The sequence below is a fragment of the Hippopotamus amphibius genome, chromosome 5 (assembly GCF_030028045.1).
Source record: "Hippopotamus amphibius kiboko isolate mHipAmp2 chromosome 5, mHipAmp2.hap2, whole genome shotgun sequence".
In the NCBI taxonomy this organism is placed as follows: domain Eukaryota; kingdom Metazoa; phylum Chordata; class Mammalia; order Artiodactyla; family Hippopotamidae; genus Hippopotamus; species Hippopotamus amphibius.
In genome coordinates this window covers 2,095,200-2,123,041 of record NC_080190.1, presented here as the reverse complement: position 1 = coordinate 2,123,041, position 27,842 = coordinate 2,095,200, and the positions used below count along the sequence as shown (strand labels likewise).

Here is a 27,842-nt window from a genome sequence, read left to right as displayed (position 1 = left end):
AATATCATATGGAAGCTAATGCAAAAGATCTTTTAAAAAATTAAAAGAACAGCAATAAAGGGAAACGTTAGATATTAAAAATATGATAAAGCCTCTATGAGTAAAACAATGTAATATTGGGACATGAATCAACAGACTAATAGAAGAAAATAGAAAACTATGAATACGCCCGCTTATATGTGGAAACTGAATATATTTTAAAGAGACTCTCTCTCAGATCTCCGGGGAGAATATAAATGTTGTTTAGTGCTATTAGGGACTTGACAGCCACTTGGAAAATTGGGCCATACCTCTCAGCTTTCATCATAACAGTTCAGCTAGATCTGGAGGTAAACCAGAGCTCTGAAGATAAAAGTAGATATATGCAAATATTGGGAGGAAGCAGGGGTGAACGTCTTTTTAATCCAGAGGTTTTCAATTTGGAACTCAAAATTTAGAACCCATGAAATGAAAGACTGATAAACACAGTGGCATACTTTTAAAATCGTGTGGTACAAACCCCCGTAAATAAATTCAAGAAAAAAGCAAACTGTGAAAACATATTTACAGCTTTATTCATAAAGGAGAGAAATATGTTAAAACAACATATTGATCCCATTTCTCACCTCTCCGATTAACACACATTGGTAACCTTGGCAACGCTCCCCTTGGCAGGTAGGAGGAGGAAGTCCCCCCTTCCAACAACGGCCTGAGTACAGAATGCGCTTCCCTGCAGAGGGAACTAGACGTCTAAGGAAATGGCGTAATCACACACGTTGGCCTCGGGGTGCACGTCCAGGAATCCCCTCAAAGATGAAGCCACGTTTGCCCACGTTTACAGGGCAGCATTGTGCCATCTGGGAATGCTGGGAGCCTCCTGGGATGGTCAGGGGACCACAGCACCTCCTGCCGCTGGGCCGTCAGGAAACCGGAGAAGCGACCAAGGGCCTGTGTGTACTGAGAGGGCAGGACCTGTTTTACTTGTACTTTGTTTCACTGTTTTTAAAATTGAAGTATAGTTGACTTACAATGTTGTGTTGGTTTCCGGTGTATAGCAAAGTGATTCAGTGATATATACACATACCTACATACGTATATATACTTTTTCAGATTTTTTTCCCATTAGAAGTTATTACGAAATATTGAGTATAGCTCCCTGTGCTGTATGGTAGATCCTTGTTCTTGGTCTATTTTATATACAGTAGTTTGTATCTGTTAATCCAAAACTCTTAATTTATCCCTCCCCCACTTCCCCCTTTGGTGACCATAAGTTTGTCTTCTATATAAGAAAAAACAAAAAAGTGCAAAAAATGTACATAGTACACAATCACAAAAAGCAGCCCAGGAAGCCTGAACTCTGTGGTGCGGGTGGAAGTAGGGTGACGGGGCAGGGATGGGTATGAGGCTGTTCTGATTAATCTGTTTCATGGTTTTCATTTCGAACCCTGTACATATTTTCCATACTCAAAGAATGACATTAAGAAAGAAAGAGGAAATAAAAGCAAGCCATAAAATTGAATTCAAACAGAACTACATGGACCAAAGGGTATATCATAACAAAAGTCAAACAGAAAAATAATTCAAAGATCTTTTAAATAGTGCACTCGTCCACCCTTAGTGGGATGAGGTCTCAGAGCGATGATAAACAAATTTTGAATTTTAGGTTCACTGTCGGACGTGGCAAGGACGTAGTGATTGTGAAATGGCTGTGTGTGTGCTGTAGGAAAGAGCACATGAATAAGAACCTGGTTGGGGGCATTGGAAGTGAGAGTTCTCGCCGGGGGAGGAGGGAATAGAGTGCAGAACGGCAGGAGGTGTAAGAGGAGCCTGTGATGCTGGCTGTGAAATAGTGGCGTCGGGATAAACCCATGATCTTAAAGATATACACTCTGTAATTCCGTGTACCTCTGCTGTGATTGTGTGTGTGCATGTATGTGTGTGTGTACACAACCTCCTGTGTCCTCCCAGGAAGAGGAATCAGGGTTCCTTGGAGCCTGGAGGAGGGAGAGCGGTACATGGACCCAGGACATCGCATTTTCCCCGACATAAGGCGGAGCCCAAAGCCGGAAGCCTCCATGGCAAAAAGACACAGACGCCCGCCTCCAGGGCCTCCGACTGGCCGCATCTGAGACCATTTAAGCATCCAAAAGAACACTGGTGATAATGGGTGATAATTCATTGGAAAACCTATTTGTACGAATGACCGTGAGAGAGCAAGGGGCAGAAAGGAACGCTTCTCTTGACCGGTGCAGGTGTAGCCCCCACGTACCACTGTGCGGCCACCTGCGGAGTGACGGTTCCCTACGTGAAGGGTCGTGACCGCTGCACCGCTGAGGACACAGCACCGCGGAGAGCGTTTCCACAGACGCCCCCCAGCGGGGGGCCAGTGACAGAGCCGGAGGCGGTGGGACCTCACGTGTCACGGTCTGGGCGGAAACGCTGATCGGGAGGTGGACCCCCCCGGACAGGAAGTAATCCCTGGGGTGGGTGCTGGTCTCGCAGAGAACCAAGGTCCCGAAAAACAAACAACATGCCGGGAAGAGAAAGGAGGGGAGTTCTGGATTTTTAAATGTCCCAAGAGACCTGACCAAACTCGTGAGTAAAATGGATTGTATCCTGGAGGAGAAAAAGCGTGAAATTTTTATAGGTAGAAAACACTTGAATAGGGACCATGAGCTGATATCATTGAGCTGGTGTTAAAATGTCTCAGGTGTGACAATGGCATTTTGGCTCAGTGGGCAAGAGTCCTTATTCTTTTAGGAATCTGAAGGATTTATGGGTAAAATGTCATGATGCCTTAAATTCACTTTCAAATAATTTAGAAAAAAAGTCAGTGTGTGTATAGATGGGTACATGTATGTGTGTGTATACATATATAAAAGCACAGATATGACAAACTGCTGAAAAGTTATGAATTTGAAAAATATAGGAGTGTGTTTGTTTTACAATTTTTAAATGTTTTTGTAGGTTTCAAAATTTCAAAATAGAAGCCAGGTAAAAAAGAATGATTCTGCATACACCCAGCTAGCGAATTTCTTTAGTCACTAATATGAAAGATGCATCGAGCTGATTCTGCTTGGACGAGAAGGAATCCCTCAGAAAAGCAAGTCTCAGGACACCACCGGCCAGGGACTGGAATCGCCCCTGGCCCTCTGGGACATGGAGGCAGAGAGGGCTCTGGGCGCGAGGTGGGTCGACAGCCGTGTCCTCCTCCGGTCGTGGGCAGTGTCCTGGGCCCCGCCCTCCCGTCCCTGGCTGTGTGGTTTGTCTTCAGTGCCCAGAGGTTCCTCAAAAACACCCCCATCTCTAAGCTGTATCCCTCTAAAAAACGCCTGTAAAGCTGTTCAGCAGGAATCTACACGCCCGTGATTCCATTTATGCAACAGCTACATGATGTCCGATGTTTATGGGCTCATTACAAAACATTTTTATAGCAAAATAAAATTCATATTTCACAAGAAAGTAATTCCTTTAATAATTTCTGTCCCCAAATTATCTCATGCTTGCATGTCCCAGCGTGTGTGGGCGTGTGGACTCAAGGCACCCTGGGTCTCGTGTTGAATGAACACACATCCGGGGCTGCCCCCCACCCCTCAATGTCAGGAAACCACAGGCCCTGCTGCCCAATCCTGCGATCCGGGTGTGGACAGATCACCCCCCGCGTGGCACTCTTCTCCTTTCCTTTCCACGCACACACACGTGTGCACGCAGGCACACGCACACACACACACGTGAGTCCTCACTCCCCGAGTGCTTTCACTACATGTTGCATGTTTAACCCATGTAGCTCAGACTGTGCAGCGAGTCCCTACAGCATCCGTGCTTCCACAGTGTGAGAGCCTAAAGCATCCCAGCCCAGGTCCACAGTCCCAACGGGGCAGTGGTCCCTGCGTCCTGGTGGCCCACACAGTCACGCTGCCTCTACCCTGAGCACCCCTCCACCCAGCCTGACCTGCCTGACCAGCCTGCGCTCAGTAGATGTCGTCCAGGTAATCGAGAAAAGCAGAGTGAAACTGCTGGGTTGGGGCTCATGGCAACAGGCGTGATTCCCCGAGAGCCACAAGTCAGCAAGGGCAGAAATGACCCTGACCCCACAGGAGAGACCCCGTGTGTGATGTTCCGGGGAAGGGCCCACTTGGAGCCCTGCTGGGCAGGTGCTCTGGCCGTGGTCTCAGCCCCCAGGAGGGAAGGACACGGCACGCGTCCCTGCAATGCAAGAGGGGCTGCCGTGGCCCCTTGAGGACCGGCACCAGGCTGTCTAGAACACAGGAGGAAAGAGCCCGGAACCCAAGCGGCTCCCCGGGATGTGGTGCGGCAGCCTCGGGGGCCGTGCTCGTTCCTGCACGGGCCCCCTCCTCCTCAGGCCACTCCCTCCGGCTTCACTCCCTTCTCAAGCTGACCCCCAGCCTCTTCCTCCAGATCTCCACAGGCCGACGCCGTCCTGGCGGTGAGGTGCCCCTGAGCACTTCCTCACAGGAGACGCTAGTCACAGGGAGCGTCCTCATATCACCTGCAGGAAGGTTCCGGAAGCCAGAGCCGCACACCCACCACCGGCACTGCCCCTCCAGCCACACAACCGCCCACACGACCCTCCCCGCAGGGCTGCATGCGGAGGGCCTGTGGGCTCAGCGAAGGGCCTGGCCATTGAGTGGGGGTTGGCTTCAGCCGGCCCTGGCTGCAGAGGAACTACTCTCCAGTCCACTCACAATACAAGCTCTTAGGTCCAGGGGTTTCGGGTCACATTCTTCTCCTGCGTGTCTGTATTCAGTCTGACCAAGAGAGTTCTCAATGCGTCTCTCACAGAAAAAAATCTTTTAGTTAATCAATATTTTGTCCAACAACTCTGCTGAGACTATCAATAAACTTCTAAAGATGTAAATTTTATCCTAATCTCATTATTGGTCCTTCATCACAATTTTATATTTTGAGCAACTGGTTCTAAATTCAAGAAACAGCAGGAAGGTTGGCTGACCTTGAGTAGTGGGGGGCCAGGCTCTTGATGACCGAGGACCCAGCAGGACCTGAGGGGCTGGACCCGCGTGGATGAGCGGTTCTGCACCTGCTGAATCTTGTCTTCCCAGGAGAACCGGGTTGGGGCCACACCCACACATCACCTCCACAGAGACCGGTCTACACAGCACAATGAGGCCCAAACAACAAATGCACAGAAAACTAACAATGAAAAGAAGCATGGAAGCAGCCGGTGCACAGGGGACCCAGGGGCCGAGCGGCTGGATTCCCGCGGACCTAGGGAGGAGATGGGCTTTGGAGGGGGCAGGCTCTGGCTGGTCACCCCTCAGCTTCGTTTTACTGCAAGTTAATGAGCATCGTAACCTCTGAACAAAGAGGAGATGGGGCTCTGGCGCCTGTCCGCGGGGCAGCTCCGAGCCCTGTGGCTGCACGAGGTGAGGGCAGGGGGCCTGGTGGCTGGATTCTTTCTCTCTTTACGTCCCAACCACAGGGGCAGGGCCTTCTCCGCCCTGGGCAGGGCCGAGCGGGATGCTGGGGCCGGGCTCGTACCCAGGAGCCCTCCCCCGTCACCCGCTGACCCGAGGTGCTAACTTGTGTGTGGTCTGAGGTCTGGGTCTGGAGGGGAAGGGGCACCCAGGAGACCCAGCTGTGGGGCCTGGGGCTCCTGACATGAGGCTTGGGGGGCCTGGGGGTCATTGCTCTCTCTCCAAGCTTCTACCTGTCTGAAAAATTCTATCTTAATATCTTTCAAAGGCCTTGATTCATTCCAGGTCAACATCTTATCGAAGTCCATCTAAGCGTTGTTCAGAAACAGGGAAGGATGAAGGTTGGGACGTGAGAGGACTTGGCCTTTCATGTTTCCAGTGCCAAGTCCACCCTCGTTCCCTCTGGGGACCTCGCTCTCCCCGTCCTGGTCTCCAGCCGTCCCTCCATCCAGTTCCAGCCCATCCCTGCTTGCCAAGAGGTGACGCGTTACTCACCACGTGGTCACAGGCTTGCTCCTTCCCTGGGTCCGTCAGCTCCCGGGCTGAGGAACCCAGACGTGGCCAGAGCCTGTTGTAAACTCAGCCCAGTCCTGGCCTGGGCCTTGGGGTCACCAGCGTCCCCCCGGCTTCCCTGTTTTTGCTCCCAAACAGCCTCTGTCTGTTTGGTGCCAGGACTGCTGCGAAGGTGATGAGTTCATGAAATATGTGTAAAGGTAACAAGAGGCTCCGCCGAGCTTGGACGCGTCCTGTGAGGTCTCCGCGGTGACCTCACTCGTGCCCCAGGGAGGCTGCGGAGGCCGGGAAGCAGTGCAGCACCCGTGGAAGGAGGCTGGGAAATGATGGGATCCAAACGCTCACCTGCGGGTAGAGAACCAGAGGCCCGCAGAGGAGGGCCTGACCGGCAAGAACACTGCTTCCTCTGCAGCCACCAACCCCTGCACGATGAGAGGCTCTTTATTTTTTATTTTTTTTAAGCTCTTTATTGGAATATAATTGCTTTACGCTCTTGTACCAGCTTATGGGGTACACCAAAGTGAATCAGCTGTATTTATACACATATCCCCATATCCCCTCCCTCCTGCAACTCCCCCCCCTCCCCCGGCCCAGTCCTCTAAGGCATCATCCATCATCGAGTTGATCTCCCTTTGTTATACAGCAGCTTCCCACTGGCTCTCTGTTTTACAGTTGGTAGTATATATATATGTCTGTGCTACTCTCTCACTTCGTCCCAGCTTCCCCTTCACTGCCCCCCACCAACCCCGTGTCCTCCAGTCCATTCTCTGCATCTGCATCCTTATTCTTGTCCTGTCACTGGGTTCATCAGTACCACTTTTTTTTATTTAAAGCCACCCTGGCCTGCTTTCTTAACCTGTGGACAAAAGGAACATTTAAATCCTAGATATTTTCATGCAAATTTGACTTAATACCAAAACCACAAATGCTCGTGGAAATGAACACGTGGCTGAGAGGCTGATATTTTTCTGGAGATATTTTCATTATTTGATAAAAGGATTTAAATGAATTTTAACTACCTCCCCAGATAGTTCTTTTTAAATGTTTTAATGTTAAGACCTTCCGGGCTTCATACGTTATATGGCGCATAATCAGGTTACATATTCCTTACCCTAACTCTGCCTGAGTAATACGAAAATGGGATTATAATAATACCTCTGCAGGGCGATTAAATGCAGCAATCGTGATAAAAAGCTGGTCTCCTTCCTGTTTGGCTGGGGTAGGGGGAGGACTTTGTCCACAGACCTGCATCTCCCTGACCTCTCCCCAACCCGTCTCCCACCCTCCACCTCCACAGGCCCGGGGTCCCAGCCACGCCCAGCACAGCCCAGACCCCAGAGTCCCTTCCCCAGGATAAGGGTGTCTTGGGGGCACAGGACGCTGTGCGTGTGGCATCTGCCGGCCTGTCTTGTGCCAGCCACCTGCACACGTGACCCCTCGCCCCGCAGCCCCCACGAGATGGGAACCGCTGTCTGTCAGCAGAAGAATCGAACGGACTCTTCCAAGAGTTTATAGGGCCAGCCCCAGCTCGCCAGCTGCCCACCAGCCCTCGCTGAGCCTCCGGCTCTGTTTCAAACAACACTGATGGACAGTCAGCCCTGGAGGGACCGTGTGGGCTAGGTCTGGGGCCCTGAGCAAGTGCCTTCTGTCTGAGCCTCAGGTGGCACAAGACCCGGACTCCCGAGAGCTGGGTGAGCAGGGGAGTCGGGGGATGGGGGGTAGGAGTGATGGTTTCTGAGCCCAGAGCTGGTGGTGCAGGGAGTTCTCTCTCCCTGGAGGTCACCTCCTGGCCTGACCACGAGGGGCCATGAGGAGCCGTGCCTGGACAACCAGGTCCTCGAGGCAGCTGGCTGCCCTCCAGTCCCTGCCCCAGCGCACATGGCCTCCCTTTGACTCAGTCTGTCCATCTGTAGAATGGGGCGATGATCTTGACTGGCTCCTGGGTCCATGTGAGGGTCACAAGAGTCCACAGAGAAATACCTGGCAGGGGGTCTGCACTGGGAACGTGGAGGGTCGTTGCCGCCTTCAGCCTCATAACAGGCTGGCCCCGACCATGCAGGGTCCTTCTCTCCACTGTGAGCCCTGGACGCAGGGGCTGGGTCTGCCTCCTCCATCTCCAGGACAGGCCCTGGCACTTGTCAGGGATGCAGCATCTGTTCTGCCAAGTCGCCATGTGGGACCCAGTTGTTCCACAGTCTGCAGCTGGAGATGAAGCAGAGGCAGGATTCAGTCCTCCTGGGCAAGGGGCTCCCCAGGTGGTAATCCAGGGTTTGCTGTCCTGACCTCACGGGAACCATCCCAGCCACCCAAGTTCATGGTCTCCTGAATCAGCGCCAGGAGCACTTTACCATGAGCGACCCGGACTCCTTCCCTCCGCCTCCCGGGGCCCTGGCTGCGCTGATGCGTTCACAGTGGACTTGCTGGCGCCTTTATAGGCCGCTTCCATTTCTAAAATATGGTGTCAGTTGCCAAGTGATGATGCATGTGGCAAAGAAATATTTATTATGTGCAGGGCTGTAATAAATATTTCTTTTATATCCTAAATAAAACCTAAAAATCCTGAGCGTTTTGTGGGCCTCCTTTATGTCTTCCCATTATGGCCCTGGTCCTGTGATTTAGCCAAAATTTAGTGGCCGTGGACGTGAGCTGCCATGGGGCTGCCTCCGACCCTGGTCAGCTGTCGGCCCTCAGTGCCCAGAGCCGGCTCCAACACCTCTGTCCTGAAGGGACACCTGGCTGAGGACTGGCCGTGAGGGCGCAGCACCCTGCCATGAGGCTTTACTTGCTGGGGGCAGCGTTCCTGGAGCGGGTGGAACAGAGAAGGGAATGAGGACGGCAGCCCCCACGAAGATGCTCCACGAGCAGCAGCTGGAGCCCAGCTGGGGGCTGCTGGGTCTTGGGAGAGTGGTACCTCCTGGGGGCTGATCTGCATATGACACCCTCTGCTGTCCTCGGGGCAACGAGGATTTCCCAGGTCATGCCAGCCTGGGCATAAATCTAGGATTGTAAGGACAGGGACAAAATGGAAAAATAAGGACCCTCTGGTTGAGGCCCAACCTGCTAAGGCAGGACCCCCTGTGTCCCCCCCACCCCCACCCCCACCTCCAAGATGATTTTGGCCATTTCTAAGGACGTCCCTCTGGTTTCAGAGCAGATCCTGGGAGCATCCGTCATCCCACCTGATGCCCTGGGAAGATGGAGATGGAGTTTTCATTCGGCTGAGGGCTCTGTCTCTGCACACTCCCTGGTCTCAGGTTATTCTCTCGGGACCCAGAGCAAAGCGCCTGGGCCAGGCTTTGCAGAGAATGAATTGGCAAAATCATCTGATTACAAACTTTTCTGTGCAGGGGCGAGATGGCGCGGAGCAGGGGAGCGGCTGTTTTCATCTGAGGTTTGCAGGCGGAGGTCACAAGGTTGAGAGCATCTGGGTGAGGCTACTGGGCTGAAAGTAATGGATCATTTCCGGACGGTCTCAGCCAGCGCTGCAAACGCACGCCCGCCTGACACAAACTGCACCTGAAAACCCGGCACCTGTGTGCTGAGTGAACTGGGAGACGGCACGGCTAATTGGCTCTACTTTTCCCTTCAGATACGCAGGGAGACGAAGGGAGCTGAGCGGCTGGCGTCACCCGGGGCCAGGGACACAGTGAACTTAAAGTCACCCCTTCCGTTTCGTGGGGTAAGAGGTCGCGCAGACATCCCAGCTGCCGGGGCCTGAGCCTGCGGGATGGAAGGCAGGGCAGGGACCAGATGAGAAGGTTCCCATGACTGGACCCTCATCAGACGTGACCTAGACTCAGGGTCGCGGCAGAGACCAGACGGGAGGGCGGCCACTGACCGATGAGGTCTGGCTCCGATGGGTTGGAGGCCGTTCATGCTTCTGAAGAACGAGGGAAAATGGGGCAAATACCGACAGACGGTGCTGATTCAACTGCCACGCAGGGTAGATGTTGGGTGCGATGACCTTGCGGACCACGGGCGCCTGGGGAAGGCTGCCCCTCGCAGGCGTGGACGTGCTGCTCTCCCGCCCCCAGTGGCCGATGCACCTTCAGAAGGTGCCCCCTGCTCCCCACACACCTGCCTCCTGCCTCCCGAGAACCACGGCTCAGCAGGTCCCCCCGCCCCCACCCACCCTGGGGTTTTGGCCCCACCGAGTTCTCGTCCGGGGACCTGTCCCCTCCCGTGCCTGCCCGGGCCCACTGCTCCCCTGACGGTTCTCATCGGGCACACGCCCCTGGACCTCTGTCCCAGCCACGTGCCCTTTGTGACCCCCCAACCACAGTGGCCTGAGTCCTACCTGCCCGGGGATGTTGGGGCCCAGGAGGGTCGTGGTCTGGAGCACAGGTTCCAGAGTCAGAGGGGCTTCTGTGCGAGTCCCGTCTGCGTCACAGTCCGGGGGCCTTTGGGCAAATTGCTTACCCTTCCAGACCTGAGCGTCTCCTGTGAACGGAGGATGGTAACAGAACCCGGCCAGAGGATGCTGAGAGCACCCGCGAGGCCCTCGGGCAGCGCCTGGCATGGAGCGGTGCTCGTGACATCGGCCACCAGGACTGGGACGTCCATCGAGTGTCCTGGTCACAGGAACCAGGAGCTTGTCCCAGTTAAGGAACGTCTCTGAACCTTGGTGGCTCAGAACAAGGGCACGTCCCGTTTTGCTCACAGGGCTGCGGTTTGAGTGGGGCTGGCGTCTGTCTGCTCCCCCCGGGGTCGGCCGCCGCCTCCCCAAGGCTGGGAGCCACGTGCACGGCCCCCAGGCGGGGTCCACGACTGGGACGCCTGCCCCCGGCCTTTCCACGTGGCCGGGGCTTCCCCACAGCACGGCCGCTCCCGGGGACGGCGTCCGAGCCTGCAGGAGCCAGGAGAGGTGGCATCCTCTCCAGTTCTGGCCCAGCGAGTCACAGCACCGCACTGACACACTCTACCGCTGGAGGCAGACTCAGACCCCCGCCCAGACCCCACCCCGTGTAGGGGTGTCAGGTAAGATGAGTACGGGGGATGCGAAGTGTGTGCGTGTGCATGTTGGGGGTTGCATTCTGGGGAAGCACGATCTGCCACAAAACTGCACCAGAGAGAAGCATGTGAACGAAAAATGCCACCTGCCGGGTCAGTAAACCAAGAATGCTGCAGCCATCTAGCCACCACATTACAGCTGCCCTGATGGTGAGCCCTGGGGGGAGCTCAGGATGGAGACAGGACAGGCCCCCCGCCACCCCCCCGGCCCCGCCATCCAGCTGTCAGCAGCTACAGCCACACCCCACCACCACCGCCGGGGCCCCCAGAGGAGACCCGGGACAGCAAAGCACAGGATACTGGCCCCATGTAGCTGAGGTGCACATCAGAGGAATGAGTTCAAAGAGCCCAGACTCTTGCATCTTCCCACACATAGAAAAGCACTGAGTTCCTTAACTTGAGACGTCTGGTTTTCTTTAATTAACAGTAACATTTTGATGTTCTGACTACCTAGTCTTTGTTGCAAAAATTCCCTTACATCCTGGCCCACCGCCCTTTCCTCTTGGGAGAAGTCCCTCCGAGCTATATGAGAGGCTGCATCCTGGGCTTAGGTCCTCAGTTTTGTCCACCGAACAAAACATAATCCTCCATGTATAGGCTGTGCATTGTTTTCAGTTGAAAAGCAGATGCTGGTGAGCCCTGTGCGCAGGAAAAGCTCACCCAGGTCTTAGCAGAGGTCACAGCTCCATGTTCTTCCACTTTTGCAATGAGAGCCTATTATCTTGATGATCATAAAAACATTTTAAAGTCTAATGCAATTTTTAAAGATTGTTTCTTGGAAAATAGAAAGTGGAGGTGGAGAATTATCACAGGACAAAAATCTCTAAAATTCCACTTAAACAAGCCTGTTAGCCTCCTATTCCATCCTCCCGAGTGGCTGTCTGAGCCCTCCCCTCCCCTCTCTTGTGCCCACCCCCCCCTTCTCTCCACATCATCCTACTGACCACTCACCCCTTCCGGATCTGCCCTTTGGCCTATACGCGTCGTAAAGGCCAGCGCAGTGGTTTTAAACCCTATGCTTTAAGCATCTTTCACAGCAGTGCCCCCTGCAAAATCACCGCTCTATTATCCTGCAGCCCTGTCATGATTCGTCAGGAGCCTTTAACCTGGTTGACACTTTAAAGACTTTATGGGAAAAATATAAACAAAGCAAATTTACGTATTTGGGGAGGAAAGACACAGGAACAGTTCTCTCTCAGTGTTGTTGATGAATTTCATGAAGCAGGTCATTCACATGAAGCAACCAGAAAACGAACAGCAAAGACAATAAACATGTAGCCAAGAAAGCAAACACTCAGCAGATCAAGGATAGGAACTGTGTCGTAACTGTCGATAAAGAGACAACTGGGAACGAATCCACTCAGGTTGGCCAACTGTCAGCAGACAGTTGAAAACTCCATTCTGCTCTCACTGCTCCAGGCCAGTAAGACCCGGGTCCAGGCCCCCCGGCCTCCTTCCGAGGACCCTCCCTGCGGGGCTGGGGACCCGAGGAGGGCGATGAAAGGGGCGGAGCTCTCCGAGGGCATCTACCCTGGACAAGAGCTTCTAAGATGCTGAAGAAGTGAGGGACGTGGCATCACCAAGAAGGACTTGAAGACGGCCAGGTGGAGAGGGGAAGAGAGTCACTGCTGACCCAGGACCTCACCCGTGGGTGTCGTGTGGCCAGACAGCTGGGAGGGCACCGTCTGGTCTGGGTGACACACGGGGAGAGCAGCAGAAGGAGGGGGCCAGGGTGATGGGAGAGCGGGACCAGACCCACGTCTCCTGCAGGTCTGGCCTCTGGGGCATGAAAGGAGGTTTAATCCAATGAGCAAGGAGAGAGAGACCACCTCTTCCTCCAATACTCATCTTTGTCCTCTGATTGGATGGATATGCTCTCCGTTTCCTGCTAAAAAAATTTTTTTTAAGAAAAGATGCAAACGAGGTTTATATTTTTTTCTCTGCTTTTCACCCATTTCTCCCACCTCCACCCCCTGCCTCTGGCAACCGCCAGTCGGTGATTCATTTCCTGCTAATTTTTAACAGCTTAGGAATTACTACTGAGTTAACCTAAGCTATGTTAGTGGCATTTAAAACAAAAGTGAAATGTGCAAAAATTGAAGGAAGTTACCATTTAAAAGAAATCTTAGTCTGTTGTATTTTTATAGTGACAAATATATACAGAAGTCTAAAAAATATTGATTACTTCTGCAGCCCTGAAAAGGAGCAAATATTTGAGATATAGTCCATGTACATAGATAAACCAGCTTTTTTCTTTAAGCTCTTTATTGGAATATAATTGCTTTACACTGTTGTGCCAGTTTTTTCTGTACAACAAAGTGAATCAGCTGTATGTATACATATATCCCCATATCCCCTGCCTCCCGTGACCCCCTCCCACCCTCTCTATCCCAGCCCTCTAAGTCATCACCCATCATCGAGTTGATCTCCCTGTTTTATGCAGCAACTTCTCGCTAGCTATCTATTTTACATCTGGTGGTGTATATATGTCAATGCTACTCTCTCACTTCTTCCTAGCTTCCCCTTCGCCCCCACCCCCGCCATGTCCTGAAGTCTGTTCTCTACATCTGCATCTTTATTCTTGCCCTGTCACTGGATTCGTCAGTACCTTTTTTTTTTTTTAGATTCCATATATATGAGTTAGCATACGGTATTTGTTTTTCTCTTTCTGGCTTACTTCGAAACCAGCTTTTTTGAAACTTGTGTTTCTCCTTGAGGGCTTGTCTGCTTCGATCCCAGGTGCCCTTTCCCCTCCCACAACATGCTAGTGGCTAAGTGATAGGTGTGAATCCAGACGTAGGTGTGGAAATAATCTTAGAGATGGCCTATCTATCGATCCATCTACAACTTCAAATCATTTACTTGCCTTAGATTCAAAATCACAGTTATGTGAACTAAAATGTAAGTTTCCAAATACTTGAGTGAAAAGCAAAAACATCTAGGAATTTTCCTACAGGCCAACGGGCGCCTGTGTCTTTCTAAACACTAAGATACCTGTAATTTAATCTTACAGGCAACATCCCTTTAGAGATGAACTTGTAGCAAAAACAATAGAACACAAAGGTGAAAGCAAAAGAAGCAGATGCAATCAGAGGCAGCTTTGTTCTTCCCTGCTTACAGTTTCAGTTCTGAGAGGAGTCAAAATGGCCAGAATCCAAGCATCTAATTGAACAGAACCAAGATGCTGGATTCTGCCCTTGGGCACCAGGCCGTCCAAATTCACTGAGCTGTGGGGATGGGAATAAGAATTCCCTGTGCGGGTCACAGAGCGGAGCTCCTCCCACCTTCCTTTTTGGTGACTGGAGTCAGCACAGGGGAACAACCCCCCCCCCCACCCCCCAGCCTCACAGGGTCTGTCCCTCCGGTGGCACTATGTCCAGGCTGTCAGCGGGACATCCAGCCCATCACCAAGTCAGCTGCCTCTGGGTGGTAGGGTTCATGGTCGCACCAGAGAATTCGGTGAGTATGGACACATTGTTGCAACTCCTTTCCCTTAAGGGGAATTCCTTGGTCAAGAGGACACTGTGTGGGAAGCCAGGAGGATGGCCAAGTCCTTCTGCGAGAGTGTGGACTGCAGTGACCGGGTGGGCGCTCTGGCAGGAAGGGGACTCTGCGTCGGGGGAATTCGTTTCTTCACGAGGAGAAATTGCTGCTGGTCAACAGCGAGCGGACCCACGTGGTCCGCCTGGAGAGGCGCTGCGATGGGGCCTCGGGGCCGCCTCCTGTGGGAGCAGCTGCGCCACGGTGACGAACGGTGTTGCTAAATTCACACTGGGACCCCCCCTCCCACGGCGTCCCAGTCTCTGCAGGCTGGACCACGGAGCGAGGATCCCGGGAGAGCGGGGCTGATGTCCACAGGCCGCCCACCTGGCCCACCTGGTGAAGCTCGTGGGGCATCAGTACCCCGCGGCCTGCGACGACCTCTTCGTCACCCATCACCCCAGCCCAGAGCAGCACGGATTCCTGCCTCGGGCCCTCATGCAGCGGAGGGCGCAGTTTCCAGAACTGTCGTTTTCCAGAACTCTCCCTCCACGGGTGCTTTTGAGGACTTTCCTAACCACCAGGGCTGTGAAGGCAAGCAGCTGCCCGTGACCAGAGCCACCAGCACGCACGTTAGACACTCATCCAGGCTGCGCCTTCCAGGTGATGAGCTGGAAGCGGGAGGCAGCGCCATGGGCGGGGAGAGGTGTCCAGAGGGGTTATGGGTTCCCTTATCCCTCCAGGACGGAGGCCCCGGCTCCGCTGCGGTCTTTACATTTTAAATGAAACGCTGCCATGCACGTCCAGCATTATGTGAAGGGATCAGATGGCCGTTCGTGGAGGGAATTCAGGCTGCAGACGTTTGCTGTCCTGTGGCCAGATGGTCAGCACCCTCCCGCCCCGCCACGGCAGGAAGCAAGCAGCTGGCTTGGCGGACAGATGCTGCCGATGGCAGGAGAGGGCCCTGGCTTCGCGCGAAGCCCCAGGGGTCACCGGAAGCTCCCTCCTGCAGCTCCCGCAGCACCGGCCCCTGAGGGCACCTCTTTGGGTGGGTTTGGGCAGAGTATATCTCACAAGACAGGGCCACAGGGACTTTCCCCGGCACTCCAGAGGGTGCTGTCTGGTGGCTCCCGGCGGTTCCTCTGCCGTCCGCTCCGTCGAGCTGTGAGCTCTCCAGCCTGGATCTCTGGGCTGTTGCGGGAGGCACGTACCACAGGTGCGTCTCTGAACCTGGGGCGGGGCGTGGGGGCATGGCCGCGCCTTACCTCTGCAGTTCCCGCGTTCCTCAGACCTGTCTCTACTCACCACCTTCATTACTTGAATTCCTTGTTATATTGGGTTGGCCAAAAAGTTCGTTCGGCGTTTTCTGTCCGATGTTACGGAAATACCCAAACGAAATTTTTGGCCAACCCAATATTTAGGAATTCTTTCTGTTCAATGTCTCTCTTCAAATGACCAGGGGGTTTCTGTCTCCTGATTGGACCCTGTCTGATCAGAGTTGGCATCTGCTTTTCTAAAGTCCGTCTCCCGCAGGGCTGACGGCCAAAGACGCCCAGCCCCACGGGGTGACGGTCTGAGTCTGAGCCATGGCCCGGCACCCACAGAGGTCACCGATGCGGAAGGTCGCCGGTTAAAACTACAGGCGTTAAGACCAGGGCACACCCCGATGAAGGGAGAATCCCACCTTGCCCAATTCCCTTCTGATATGGGTGACAAAACTGTTCTTTTCTGGGAATTGACTGAAGGGAAAGGAGGTGGGGGGAGGTGCCCCTGCATGCTGGGGACAAAGGCGGGGTGTCTGATAGAGACTCCAGAAACCTAAAACCAACAAACACATGTCCCACAATTTACAGAACGCAATTCATTAGCTGGAGTTCTATCAAGTATGGTTCCACCTGGGACTGGTAATGTGAAAAGCAAGATTTCTATTTGAGTAGTATTTTCACAGCCCTTATGTGCAATGGTAAATGTTTTTATGACTCTTTCCAAAGAGAGTATCTTCAGTTGAAACACAATTTTCTTGCCTAAGATTGTATTGGAAGTCTAAGACACAAAAATATACTGGTTTAAAATATTTATTAATTCAAAAAAATTTTAAATTTTTTATACAAAGATGGTGAGAAAAATCTCATGCAAACTCTGGGCGTACAAGAAAAATAACTGAAATATTAATAGGATGATTTTGTACAAAATAATTTTTTTAAATAGGACCTCCCACTGACAGTGCAGCCCCCTTCTCCAGGCCCGATGCTCCCTTGGGGGATGGGCGATCACCCTTTGACCTCTAGGTGTTTCATGGCCCATGTGTCCGATGGTCACGGGTGTCACTATGGTGATGAACAGCCTACACTACTACTCAGAAAACTGGACCCAGGGACCCGAGTCAGGGTGTCCCAACACCACGGAACTCCTGAAGGATGGAGGGAACTCACAAAGGTTTTCAGAAAAGTTTCAGATAATTGGCTCGACTCATGAGATGGTTAGAGATGATGCTGTTTCCGCTGAGGTACAAACCTGCAGCGGATTTAGAATTTGTCTATATTACAAGTAATTTGCATAATTAAAACAACTCAGGGAGCGACATGTGGCAATTAGAAATGCGTCAAACTCCGAACATCGTACCAAAGGGAGCTTCAATATGAAACAGTAATCCTCTGAGAGCGAAGCCCGCGGCCCCATGGGGCCCAACCCGGCCATCGGGCGCCCGCCACCCGCGCCGCCTGCCTCGCGGCCCCTCGCGCGCCACGCTCGGCCTGATGGCGTCTGCACGCACTCATCTCATTTTCCGCAGCCTGAGTCTGTTTTCCTTGTCCCGCTTCTTGAGAATAAGGATAAATTGGTTGAAAAAATGCTCCTGGTCCTTCCGCTTCTGGACGAGTCGAAACCTCTGATCCCGGCCGTACTTGTCAGCAAACTCCTTGAACGTGGTCCTGAAAGACAGAGCGCGTCCTGAGACCCCTCCCGGAGGAGAGCGGGTCCTGGTGCTCTGAGCTGGCGCGGGGGGTGGGGAGCTCCCTACGTGGGAGGATGGGTGGTGGATGGGCAGGGGGCACAGCGCTGGTTCGCCCACAGCACCCAGAGGCCCGCACCACAGGACGCGCACGCCCGCCCATCTGCGCATCCAGCCGGCCTCTGGACGTGAGCCTGGGCTCACCTGCCCCCTGGGCCTCGTCTCGGCGAGAGCTCTTCACTGCCCACCCCCTGCCGCTGCTCCGGCCACAGGTCTGCTTCCGTCCCCTGAGCTCCCCGTGCTCCTACCTTTGCATATGCTGTTCCGTCTGCCTGCACGCCCTTCCCTCACTTCTTCCCTCACCACTTACAGCCCTCCCCTCATCAGAAGTCAGGGCCAGCGTGTCTCCCTCAGGGGAGCTCGCCCTGCCTAGGGGTCAGAGGACCGGTCCATCTTGGGGAGCCTCAAACGTGCGACGTTACTGGCCTCTGCCTGCTCCGGTGGGAGCGTGTCACCTGCTCTTTTCTACGCAGCATCCTGAGCGGCCAGCCCAGAGGCCAGCATGTGCCCAGCACCCAAACACTGACCGACGGAAGCCACGGTTGCCAGGCCAGGGGCCCCTGCAAGAAGCTCAGGGATGCCAGCCAGGCCAGGTCGAGCGGGTGGGGCAGCTCAAAGGGCAGGAGGAGTGGACGCGGCTTGCAGGGACAAATGGGACCTTCGCACACACCAGGTCCCCGTGGCTGCCTCTTCCCCAGGCCCGAGCCTGCAGCCAGGGGCTGGGACAGCTCCAGGAGGAGGGGGTGGGTGGGCGCCCGGGGAAGCCGGTGCCTGCAGGTGTCTCCCCCCCGCCTCCTGCCTGGTGCTTGCGGGGGACTGGGCCAGGCCTGCGGGAGGGGCCAGGGTGGTGGGAAGCGTGCTCGCCCTGTGCTCGCCCTGTGCCCGGGAGGCCTCTTGTTCCGCCCATTTCTCTCTGTGGAGAATTTCATATTTCACGGTTGACGTTTAACTGTTGCATTAAATTATTGTAACTTACTAGTTCTCTGTTAATACACGAGTAACAGGATTATACCAACGGGGCCGTTAGGAGACAAGATGGGTGATTAGCGACTCATCCTTTCTGTCGCCACTGAGCAACCAGCCTCATCTCTCCTTCCTCGCCAAGCAAGCCTCTCCTCCCGGCGCCCTCCAGGGTGCGGCCCTCTCCCAGGCTTCCCGCTTCCTGGAGAGAAAGCTCTTCCCTCTGGTTTTCACCTTTCTCCCTCTGTCCTCTGCTTCTTCTCTTTCCTCCCTCCCTCCCTTCCACGATTTCACAGCTGCTGTGAGGTGAGGTGCGACTCACACACACTTATTTGAGATTCCATCACCGATCTGCATGGGAAAAGTAAGATGCCCAGAGGCAGAGGGGGCTTGCTATTTTGGTCGCGTGTCTACAGGGAGCCCGAGCGTTTTCAGTCCGGGGCTGGGCAGAGCCTCTTCTGAGAGGTCCTATTCTGGGCACCTCTGAAAAGAAGTGTCCCTGGAAAGCAAAACGAAAACTCTGACCCCTTAGCCATGCCCAAGGGACAGCCTGCCTTCCTGCTGACCCCGGAGGACCGTCCAGGGAGCCCGGGGACGTCCTCTGAGTCACCCGCACTGCGTCTCCCTTTCCCCTGGGGACGCAGCTGCCTGCAGTTGAAGGACGCGGCCGCTGTGGCCAGAGTGTTGCCCCCCCACCCCACGGGGAGGCCCCTGGAGGCTCCTCTCCCCGCCCCAAGACCCCGAGCGCTGGGCAGCGCTGGGAGCTGGCCCTGGACTCCCCCCGAGGCCAGGATCAGAGCCGGGATGACTGGAGGTGCGGCCGAGGGTGCCCGGGGCGCCTGCGCTGAGCCCGCTGGGGCCAGTGGGCAGCAGGGAGAACTGCCCGCGTGTCACTGGGACGCCTGTGAAATGGCAGGATGAGAATGCAGAAAAGATCTGGAAAGGGTTTTGAAATGTCGCAGAATTAGCTACCTCTGAAATAAAAAACAGTTTTATAATTATAAAAGTAATATACGCCCCGTGTACATTTCTAAAAAATGGCAGGCAATTACATCTAATTTTAAAGACGAGTAAGTTCATTTCTACCCCTGATGTTCCTTCTCTGTGTGTGTAATCTTTTTCATAATTGCTGAATACATTCTGAATATTTCTTCTTTGCCTTCACAATATATTCACGGGAGTGGGATACGCCGGCCTGTGGTTCACATTTTACCGACGCACGGACAGAGACTCCTAGCTGCGCGTCCGTAGGGACAGCGCCAGTGGTGACGGTGGGGAGCGCTCCAGGACCGGCCAGGCACCTGCAGGCAGCCCCACACGCCCTCCTCCTGGTGGCCCGAGGTGGGGCAGCTACGCCCCTCAGAGCAGGACACCCAAGCTGTGAAGGTCCAGCGCCTGACCCTTGGCCAGGGCCAAGGACGGGCAGGGCCGCTGTGCACGGGGCGGGGGGGATCCAGAACGCACCCCCAGCACACGCACCTAGGGTCCCCAGGTTAGGGGACAGAGCAAAGCTGTGGCTAGAACCCAGAGTTCTCATGGAGAATTACAATTCACGACTCATTAAACCCACACTGGCTTTTCTAGGTTAGCCTTTGGTGATGGGGCTAATTTACGTGAATATTGTTGCCATTCAGAAGGTATCCATCGTTTAAATAGCTGAAGATGTTTTCTGAGGACTAAGGAAACAACACTAAATTACATTATCCACTTATTGGCCAAGTGAATTAACTGATTATGGATCAACATGTAGATGCCTACCTCTGCATAGAAAGCAAACCTCAATTAATGCCCATTTAAATATGATTTATTTACACATTATTATTAAAAATGCATAATGGCAGCATTATTATTAAAAATAATAATGTATAAATGTCCATTTAAAAATAATGCCTCAATTTAAAATAAAATACCTCAAAATCAATCGTTTTTCACTCATAAACGTTATAGTTTTATAATTCTAAAAACAGTACATGTGCATTAATTTTCAAATGTCAATTGACTTTAAAGACAAGTCACGCTGATGTGTTTTTCTCATGCCTACCATCATTTTTGAATTAGTTTGTTTCCCTTCACAGGAACAGTGCCTGATGATCTCAGGTGAGTTTGACGGCAGGTCCACGCGGCCCCTTTGCTGGCGGGCAGCGTCCTCACTTCACGCTCTGGACAGCTGCCCAGGGGGCGGGCGTGGGGGGTTTTGCTGTTGTTGTGTGTTGTTTGTTTTGCATTTTTACTCCTTGGTCATTAGATCAGGAATTAGACCTCATCTCACGAGGGCTGACCTATCGATAAGTTATTCTGGCCTTGGAGTCAGGGCTGCTGACGTGGAAAACCTGCACGTAGGGCGGCCAGAGCAGCCAGGGCGCCTCTGGTTAGCAAACAGCCCCCGCCTGCTGGGCAGGCAGAGAAGCCGGGCTGGGAGGTTCGTCCACGGACAGCACAGGGGAGAAGGGTTCCCTCTCCAAAGTTACACGTTTGATGTCTGTGGAACACAGGTCACATGATTTAACCCAAATCGACTTTAAAAGTCCTCTTACAAAATTTGGTAAATTTCCAGCCCCAGAAATCTCCTGGCGTTAACTCACTTTCCATACCTGGGTGACAGTTTAGATTCCTCTAGAAGTTTTTTGAATTCTTCTTTGGCTAGCAGCAACTTGCTTTTCTTTTCCTTGTATTCTTCTTTTATTCTTGTCTTGACAAACTGTTCAAATATCTTAAGACACACACAAAAGAGAACTATTACAAGAATGCATATCAGAAATGAAATCTTGTGCTTCAAACCCCACAGGAAAACACAGCGAGAGCCTGAGATAGGCCTGTCTCTCCCAGTTGCGGGAGTGACACGCTGGAGCCGTCCACCGTGGCCTCTCCACGACCAGGCGTCTGATAATCACACCTGCTCCCCCACGAGGCCGGCGTGCTTCCCCACGTCCAGGCCCGTCTGGGGGTCAGACAGCGAGTCTCCCCACTTAGAAGCCCCGGGCGTGAGTGTGCGGCCCTCTCTCGAGGCGCGGTGGGAGTGGAGGACTCTTAGGAAAGCCCAGCCCCAGTGCCCGGTATTTCTCATCCTGAAACCCTTGAGCAGCACTTACCTGCACGCAGAGTCTCACCGGCTTTCACATCCTGGCCGGCACGGCACCGAGAGTACGTACTTGTTCTAGTAATCCCCATGGCAACGTGACTGGCATATGAGTCTTCAAAATGATTTTGAACTTGTGAAAAGAAAGTCAACCCAGCATCTCTGATTTCCCACACTCTAGTCTCCAAGAAGACCCACTTGTGAATGAGGGTCTGGTTCCCCAGGGGCTCCTATGGACAGGACGAGCCTCTCCTGGGTGTCATGGAAACGTCCGGTGAGGAGACCTGACCCTTGGGGACCACACTCCCACTCCCCAGCTTGACAGCAAGTGGACTTTGGCGCCTACCTCAACAGGAAAACCCGCCCTCAGCCTACAGGTTATTATACCGTCTGGTAGGCAAACCCATCCACGACCCTGGGGAGGTTTCTCTTGGCAACCAACGGCTGACACAACACAATGCCCCCCGGGAATCCCTCTTTGCCGTAGACCGCAGGGTGAGCCTCCCTTGCTTAGATTAAGACCGCTCATTGTCCTAATATCAGAAAGTTGCCATGTGTAGACGAACGCCAAAAGGAGGTGGAGACAGCTGTTTCACTCCCAATGCTGTCCAAGCCGCGAGAACATTAAAAAGAGGACAAACTGGAGATAATTTAGATGTGGGTGCGAACAGAAAAAGGTCAATAAAAAGCCCGCATCTGGTCCTATCAGGCTAACAAGTAGCGATTCTGTGCCCGCCCCCTCAGTGGCCATCGCAGATACTGGACTCTGAGCCAAGAGCTCAGGGACTCTCCAGCGTTCCTGCCGAGGACCTGGAGCCGGGAGGGACCAGGTGGCCGGTTAGAGCCTCCATCACCCCCACGCAGAATGGTCTCCTGGCCTGCCTGATGCTTTCAGATTCCATTTCAGTCACAGCAAGCCTCTATGGGATTATAAATACAAAACGCTACTAGCCTCCTGAAGAATCATCAGTGAAATGAAATATTCACGAACAGGACTTAGCCGAAGCGCAAGCATATATATTTAAGTAAGAATATGATCTGCTTATTTCACCTTCAAGGCAAGTGGTAATGTAAGCTCTCTAGTTCTCTTATAATTTAAGCTAATAAAAAAGGCGAATGCAGGGTTATTATCCAAATAAAAGCGTGCGGCTCCATCATTAGTTGGAGTTTTGCTCTATTAATTTTAAATCTGGAGAGAAACCCTGCCTGGCAGTGGGGTCAGAGCTGGCGAAAAAGACCTGCTTCTCTCTCTGCCTGGAACTGTTTATCCCTCTAATCAGATTTCGCTCTCTCCTCTGCCTTTGCTCTGGTGCTTTATTTATGCCGCTGTAATTTAATGTAACAGGTTTTTTTCTCTCTTCTTTAACAAATTACACCAGTTTTATTCAAAGCGGGGCATGACTTTTTAAAAGAGAGACCTTTGGCCATTATCTTGTCATGGTGTGTTCTAGTGAAATAAGATGGAGCGCGATGTGTTACCATAGAAACAGGTCTGACCAGCGCTCCCAGGACCCCTGCTCTCTGTTTAGACCCACTCGTGTCTCCCCCGCAGCCCCTGTGGAGGGGTGAAAGCAGTGCACACACCGTGAGCCTCAGCTTTTCCCACGAACACTGTGACAGTGGGCCCCACCCAGACTCCATGTGTGGTGCTCGCCAGCCCGATTCACTGGTAAATAGCACTGTGTTTTCTGAATGGGGCCTAAATACTGTTTCCTCCCTCAGGTCAGCTTCAGCACCATGCCTCTTAGAAACCGCAACTGCCGCTTTGCTGGGGTGGAGTCGCTCTTAGGATGCAGGGTTTAACCTTAGGCCTCTGCGGTGCTGCAGGATGTCTGCTATGGGGTGCCTGCTTCCTCCTCCTCGTGGGGTTCAGGGACCACGCTGCAGGATGAACACGGGCCTGACGTTTCCTGCGTGACTCCACAGGGATGTCTGAGGCCCACCGGCCCCCGGCTCCCAAACAGCAGACTCTGAGGGTGAGCCAGGCTTCTAGTCTGATCTGTCTGCCCCAAGAGCGTCCCGGCAGGCACAGCCCTTCCCAGTCAGCGCCTGCCTCTCTGACCGCGGCTTTGGGAGTCCAGCCCTCCTGCTCCTGTGGGTGAGTCTTGTGCTGTGACCACCCCCCAGATACCAGGAGGGCCGGAGACCCTGACCTGCCCATGAGCCCGGCCCATTCCCGGCACACAGGGCCCTGAGCTCCCCGACTCTTGAGAGATGGGCTTAAGCATCAAATCATCACCTGGGCTCTTCTTGGGGGCAGGAGTGGAAAGGGTCTTACTTCTTCAACTTCCTTTAAAGGGGCTGACGGCCTCTAAAAGCACCCACAGACTAGAGAGGGAACAGCATTGTTTGCGACAAATAGTCAGTGAGACTCTGCTGACTGTTATCTGTTACCGTTTAAAGCGATCCTGTCACCAGAACAGACAGGCTTCTCGCTGTGTGTGGTCACAGCTGGAGAGCCGAACTTTCTGATTTGTAACATTGCAAGAAAAGGGTGAGATATTAGCAATGATTAAAGTCGGCGGGTTTCCTCAGCTGTGGGGAAAGCAGATATTAAACCCCCACACTCCACGCGAGGCCCCACCCACTTGGCCTGCGTTGAGCCCCCTGGTCTACACCTCAGGGAATTTCATGAGCCAATGACATCACTGAAAGTGAAGTGGCACTTTCCATCGTCCTGGCCCAGGCTTTCCGGACGGACCCTGGTGTCTGAAATCAGATGGATGCCACCAGGCCTGTGACGTCGGAGATGACCTTCGTGGGCTTGGTTTGCAGTGGTGGCTCCTGGTCACCCCCTTTCCAAGTGCACCCTCTGCACTCGGAGGCCGAGGGAGGGAGACGCACGATTGGGATGGGAACAGAGCCGCAGAATCTGGGTCCTTCCGGAACTTATCTCGGGCCTTCTCGGATGCACAGGTCCTGGCAGGGCTGGAAAAGCTCAGCCCGTCCCTCTGTCCGTCTGCTTAATCTGGGGACCAGTTCTGGCTCCGTGACTTGACTGCCACGAAGCCAGGGCAGACCCCTGTCAGGTCTGCAGTTAAAATGACCTCCAGGCCAGCTGCCTGTAACCCATTCCTGCTTTTTGGGGGACCCGCTTTCTAGAAACGTCCATCCTTTACTTTGGCTACCCTGGGCCCTCTCCAATTTCACTGTTACTGTATCAGATCTTAAGTCTTTTTAATATAGTCATGTAGGATGTGGTTAGTGTTCCCCAAGTGGAGTTTTCACCTTTGAATACGACTCTTTGTCTCATGGCGTCATGAGCAGGCGGTTTGCTCAGAGCAGGTACCAGGGTAACCTCCCTCGGCACCCACAGCGCTTCCCGTTCACCGTTCACAGGCCGGCACGCAACCCTCACGGCTTCCCCACCGACACCGCGAAGATGCCTGGCTCCTGCTCGTCCGCAGGGACCTCAGGACGGGAGCATCATTTTAACTAGGCATCTCTCGAGTCCGTCACCGTGCCTCCCACCACCTTACCTGTTTCCGCTCCTCGGAGTTTAGCAGGAGATAGCGCGGATCAAACACAATCTTATGTAATTCCTTCTCCCAAGTAGAAAATGCTGACACCTGAAGAAAGATATTCAATAGAGTTGCTTTTAGCATCTAATGCTGAGCCCGGAGTCACACTGAAATGATCGATGGTGAGAAACAGTGCTAAGGAACCAGGGGTTCAAGGGTGCAGCGTCGTTTAAAAGTGTTCAACTTGTCAAACTTTTAAGGAAATCAATATTTAGAGCATAAGAAAATTTAATTTCTAGACTCATGACATTTTGTCTTCCTGGATATCTTCCAGGGCCCTGTGCGCTGATCTAAAGCCTCAGCTGTATCTGTGAAGCCGGGACATTTTGAAATGCCTCGTCATGAAAAGAGAAATTAGATTCGTAAAAGTTTTCAGGACACCTCAGGCCATAAAAGAGGACAGTGTCTTGCAATTGGTCAGAGTTTAGCACAATTTTAATTGATTTTTAATCAACACAAACCTTTTTTAGGTAGGCCATTTATTTTTAAAACAAACTATCTTATTTCATAATAGTTTTAGATTTACAAAAAACCTGTAAGAATTTACCATTTACCTCATGTCCAGTTTCCTATATTGTTAACATCTTAACACTGGTATTCTGGATTGTCTACAGTATTATTAACCAGAGTCTACGCCTTACTCAGATTTATTTAGTTTCAACCTAATTTTTTTCTGTCCCAGGAGCCCAGCCAGGACAAAACATCACACGCAGTCTCCTATCTCCTCAGGCTCCTCCGGGCTGTACAGTTTCTCACTCTCTTTGGTTTGGACGACGTTGATAGTTCTGAGGAGTGCTGGTCAGGTATTTTGTGAGATGTCCCTCTGCTGGGATTTGTCTCAGTGGGGCTGTGGGTTTGGGGAGGAAGACCCCAGAGCTATGTGCTCTTCTTGTCATGTCCTAGCAAGGTTCACACTGTCAACGTGACTTATCAGAGTTGATGTTGACCTTATCACTGGCTGAGGTCTTTCCTCTGTGAACGTATTCTTTTTCCCCTATTCCGTGCTGTCACAATGTATAGCCCACACTTAAAGGCTCCTGCTCCCCTTCCTAGATGGGAGTATCTGTATAAGTTCCTTGGAGTTCTTCTGGATGGGATATTTGTCCATTCTCCCACATTGACTCGTTTGCTCAATCATTTGTTTAGATCCGTGTAGACTTGTGGATATTTATTTCATACGCTGGGTTATAATCTCACATGACTTTACTGATTTTAGTGCACAAATTGCTCCAGGTTTGGCTGTTGTGGTTGGCTCCTGTGTCCCTGGGACGTACCCCCATCATTTTGTTTTCTGGGCCCTTCAAGGTGGTCCAGAGTCATCTTCTATCTCTCCTGCCTTGGCCCTAGAATCAGCATTCTCCCAGAAGCCCTGGTCCCTCTTACTGGGGATCCACGTACAGGGTGAGCTCATTGCTGCTGGGATGTTGTTGCTTCCAGACTCTCTCAGCTGACGGAGCAGTGAAACGTTTAAGTCATCCAAAAAGCATGTATGCATTTAAAACACTGACTAAGTATTGACCCTGCCTTGGGCCCCATGCTGGGTGCCGAGGGTTCTGAGAACATAAATCAAGACCCCTGACATCAGAAGGCCACCGGTCCAGGGAGAGGCGGAACGTGAGTTCATGAGCTCCCGGGGGGCGTCAGTGTCCTTCCAGACACGTGCCCAGGAGCCAAGGGGACACAGAGAAAGGCCTCACCATCAGCCAGGGGAGAAGCTGTCTTGGATGCTGACTGTGCTGGAACCTGCCCATGAAGGGCCAGGAGGTGCGCGGGAGGGGCTGTCCGGGGAGGACAGGCCAGGCTCCAGGAACAGTGGGGAATGTGGGGATTACAAGGGGTCGGGCACGGCTGGGGTGAAGGAGGCCACGAGGGGCTGGGAAGCGGTGGGAGAGATGGTCACAGCTGATGTGTAGGACACTCCCAGGCCTTCTTAGGAACCAGGGCCTCGTCTGAGAGCCATGGAAGAAGAAGAGCCAGATGTGATACGATTCTAGGAGCCTGAGCAGGGGACGGACTCCCGGCACAGAGGGGAGGCAAAGCTGATAGGCAGATTACAAAAACAAGATCCCTTCACATTCTTAGTTTTGAGCAGGTTAAAATATTTCCGGTAGAGATGTTATTTCAATAGGCATGGGCTTTGCTTGGTACCTCATAAGGGTTTTTTTTTAATTGACAATTTCTATCTTCAATAATAAAAAGCAAAGCTCTTTTTAATACTCAGTGAGCTCTTTTATCAGGCGGGGTGACCCAAGGGATTTTTTCAGTTGACTAAGAACAAAGTGAAATGTCACCACGTCCCAGGGATTGGGGGTGGGGACTCAGGAAGAACATCAGGGCAGAATGTTTCCTCTGTTTTGTGAGAGCTGACCCCTGACCATGTGAGCGTTAGAGTGGACGTGGAGAGAAGGAATGGCCAACTTCAACTCAGTCCAGCCGAATGGGCATCTATCTACCACGTAGGGGCCTGTAAACCCCTCCAAGGTCCCAGCTCTGCAGAGAAGGCGTGTGATTATTAAGAACTGGTGTCGCATATCTGACTCCACCAGTTTGTGGAGGCGTTTTGGAGTTCTAGGTGTGTAATAAACTAAATTTTAAAAAGTTGATGTGTCGTCCTTGCCTCCAAAGGAATTTACAACCTGTGTGCGAGGCAAGATGAGCACCTCTACAGCGACTGTCGTCTGTGATGATAAAACGGACGTCGTCGCATCCCCTGGTGGCCACGCTAACAGACTCTCTTGAAGTTCAGAGGAGGGTGGCAGAGCCGGACAGAGGGGCAGCCCGGGCACGGGACCTGCAACAGAGGCTGGAGCAGGAGGGAAGCTGGACAGCTGAGTGTG

General features: G+C 52.8%; 1 protein-coding gene across 1 annotated transcript in view; it reads right to left on the bottom strand.

Moving 5' to 3' along the window:
- Positions 1-17,211: 17,211 nt before the first annotated feature.
- Positions 17,212-27,842, bottom strand: part of TCERG1L (transcription elongation regulator 1 like) — a 187,285-nt gene continuing 176,654 nt past the window's right edge. Inside the window, exons 10-12 of the mRNA XM_057737160.1 lie at positions 24,964-25,053; positions 21,000-21,118; positions 17,212-17,368 (exon numbers count right to left, since the gene is read on the bottom strand). Coding sequence (XP_057593143.1) covers positions 17,212-17,368; positions 21,000-21,118; positions 24,964-25,053 — 366 coding nt within the window. The remainder of the gene's footprint in view (positions 17,369-20,999; positions 21,119-24,963; positions 25,054-27,842) is intronic.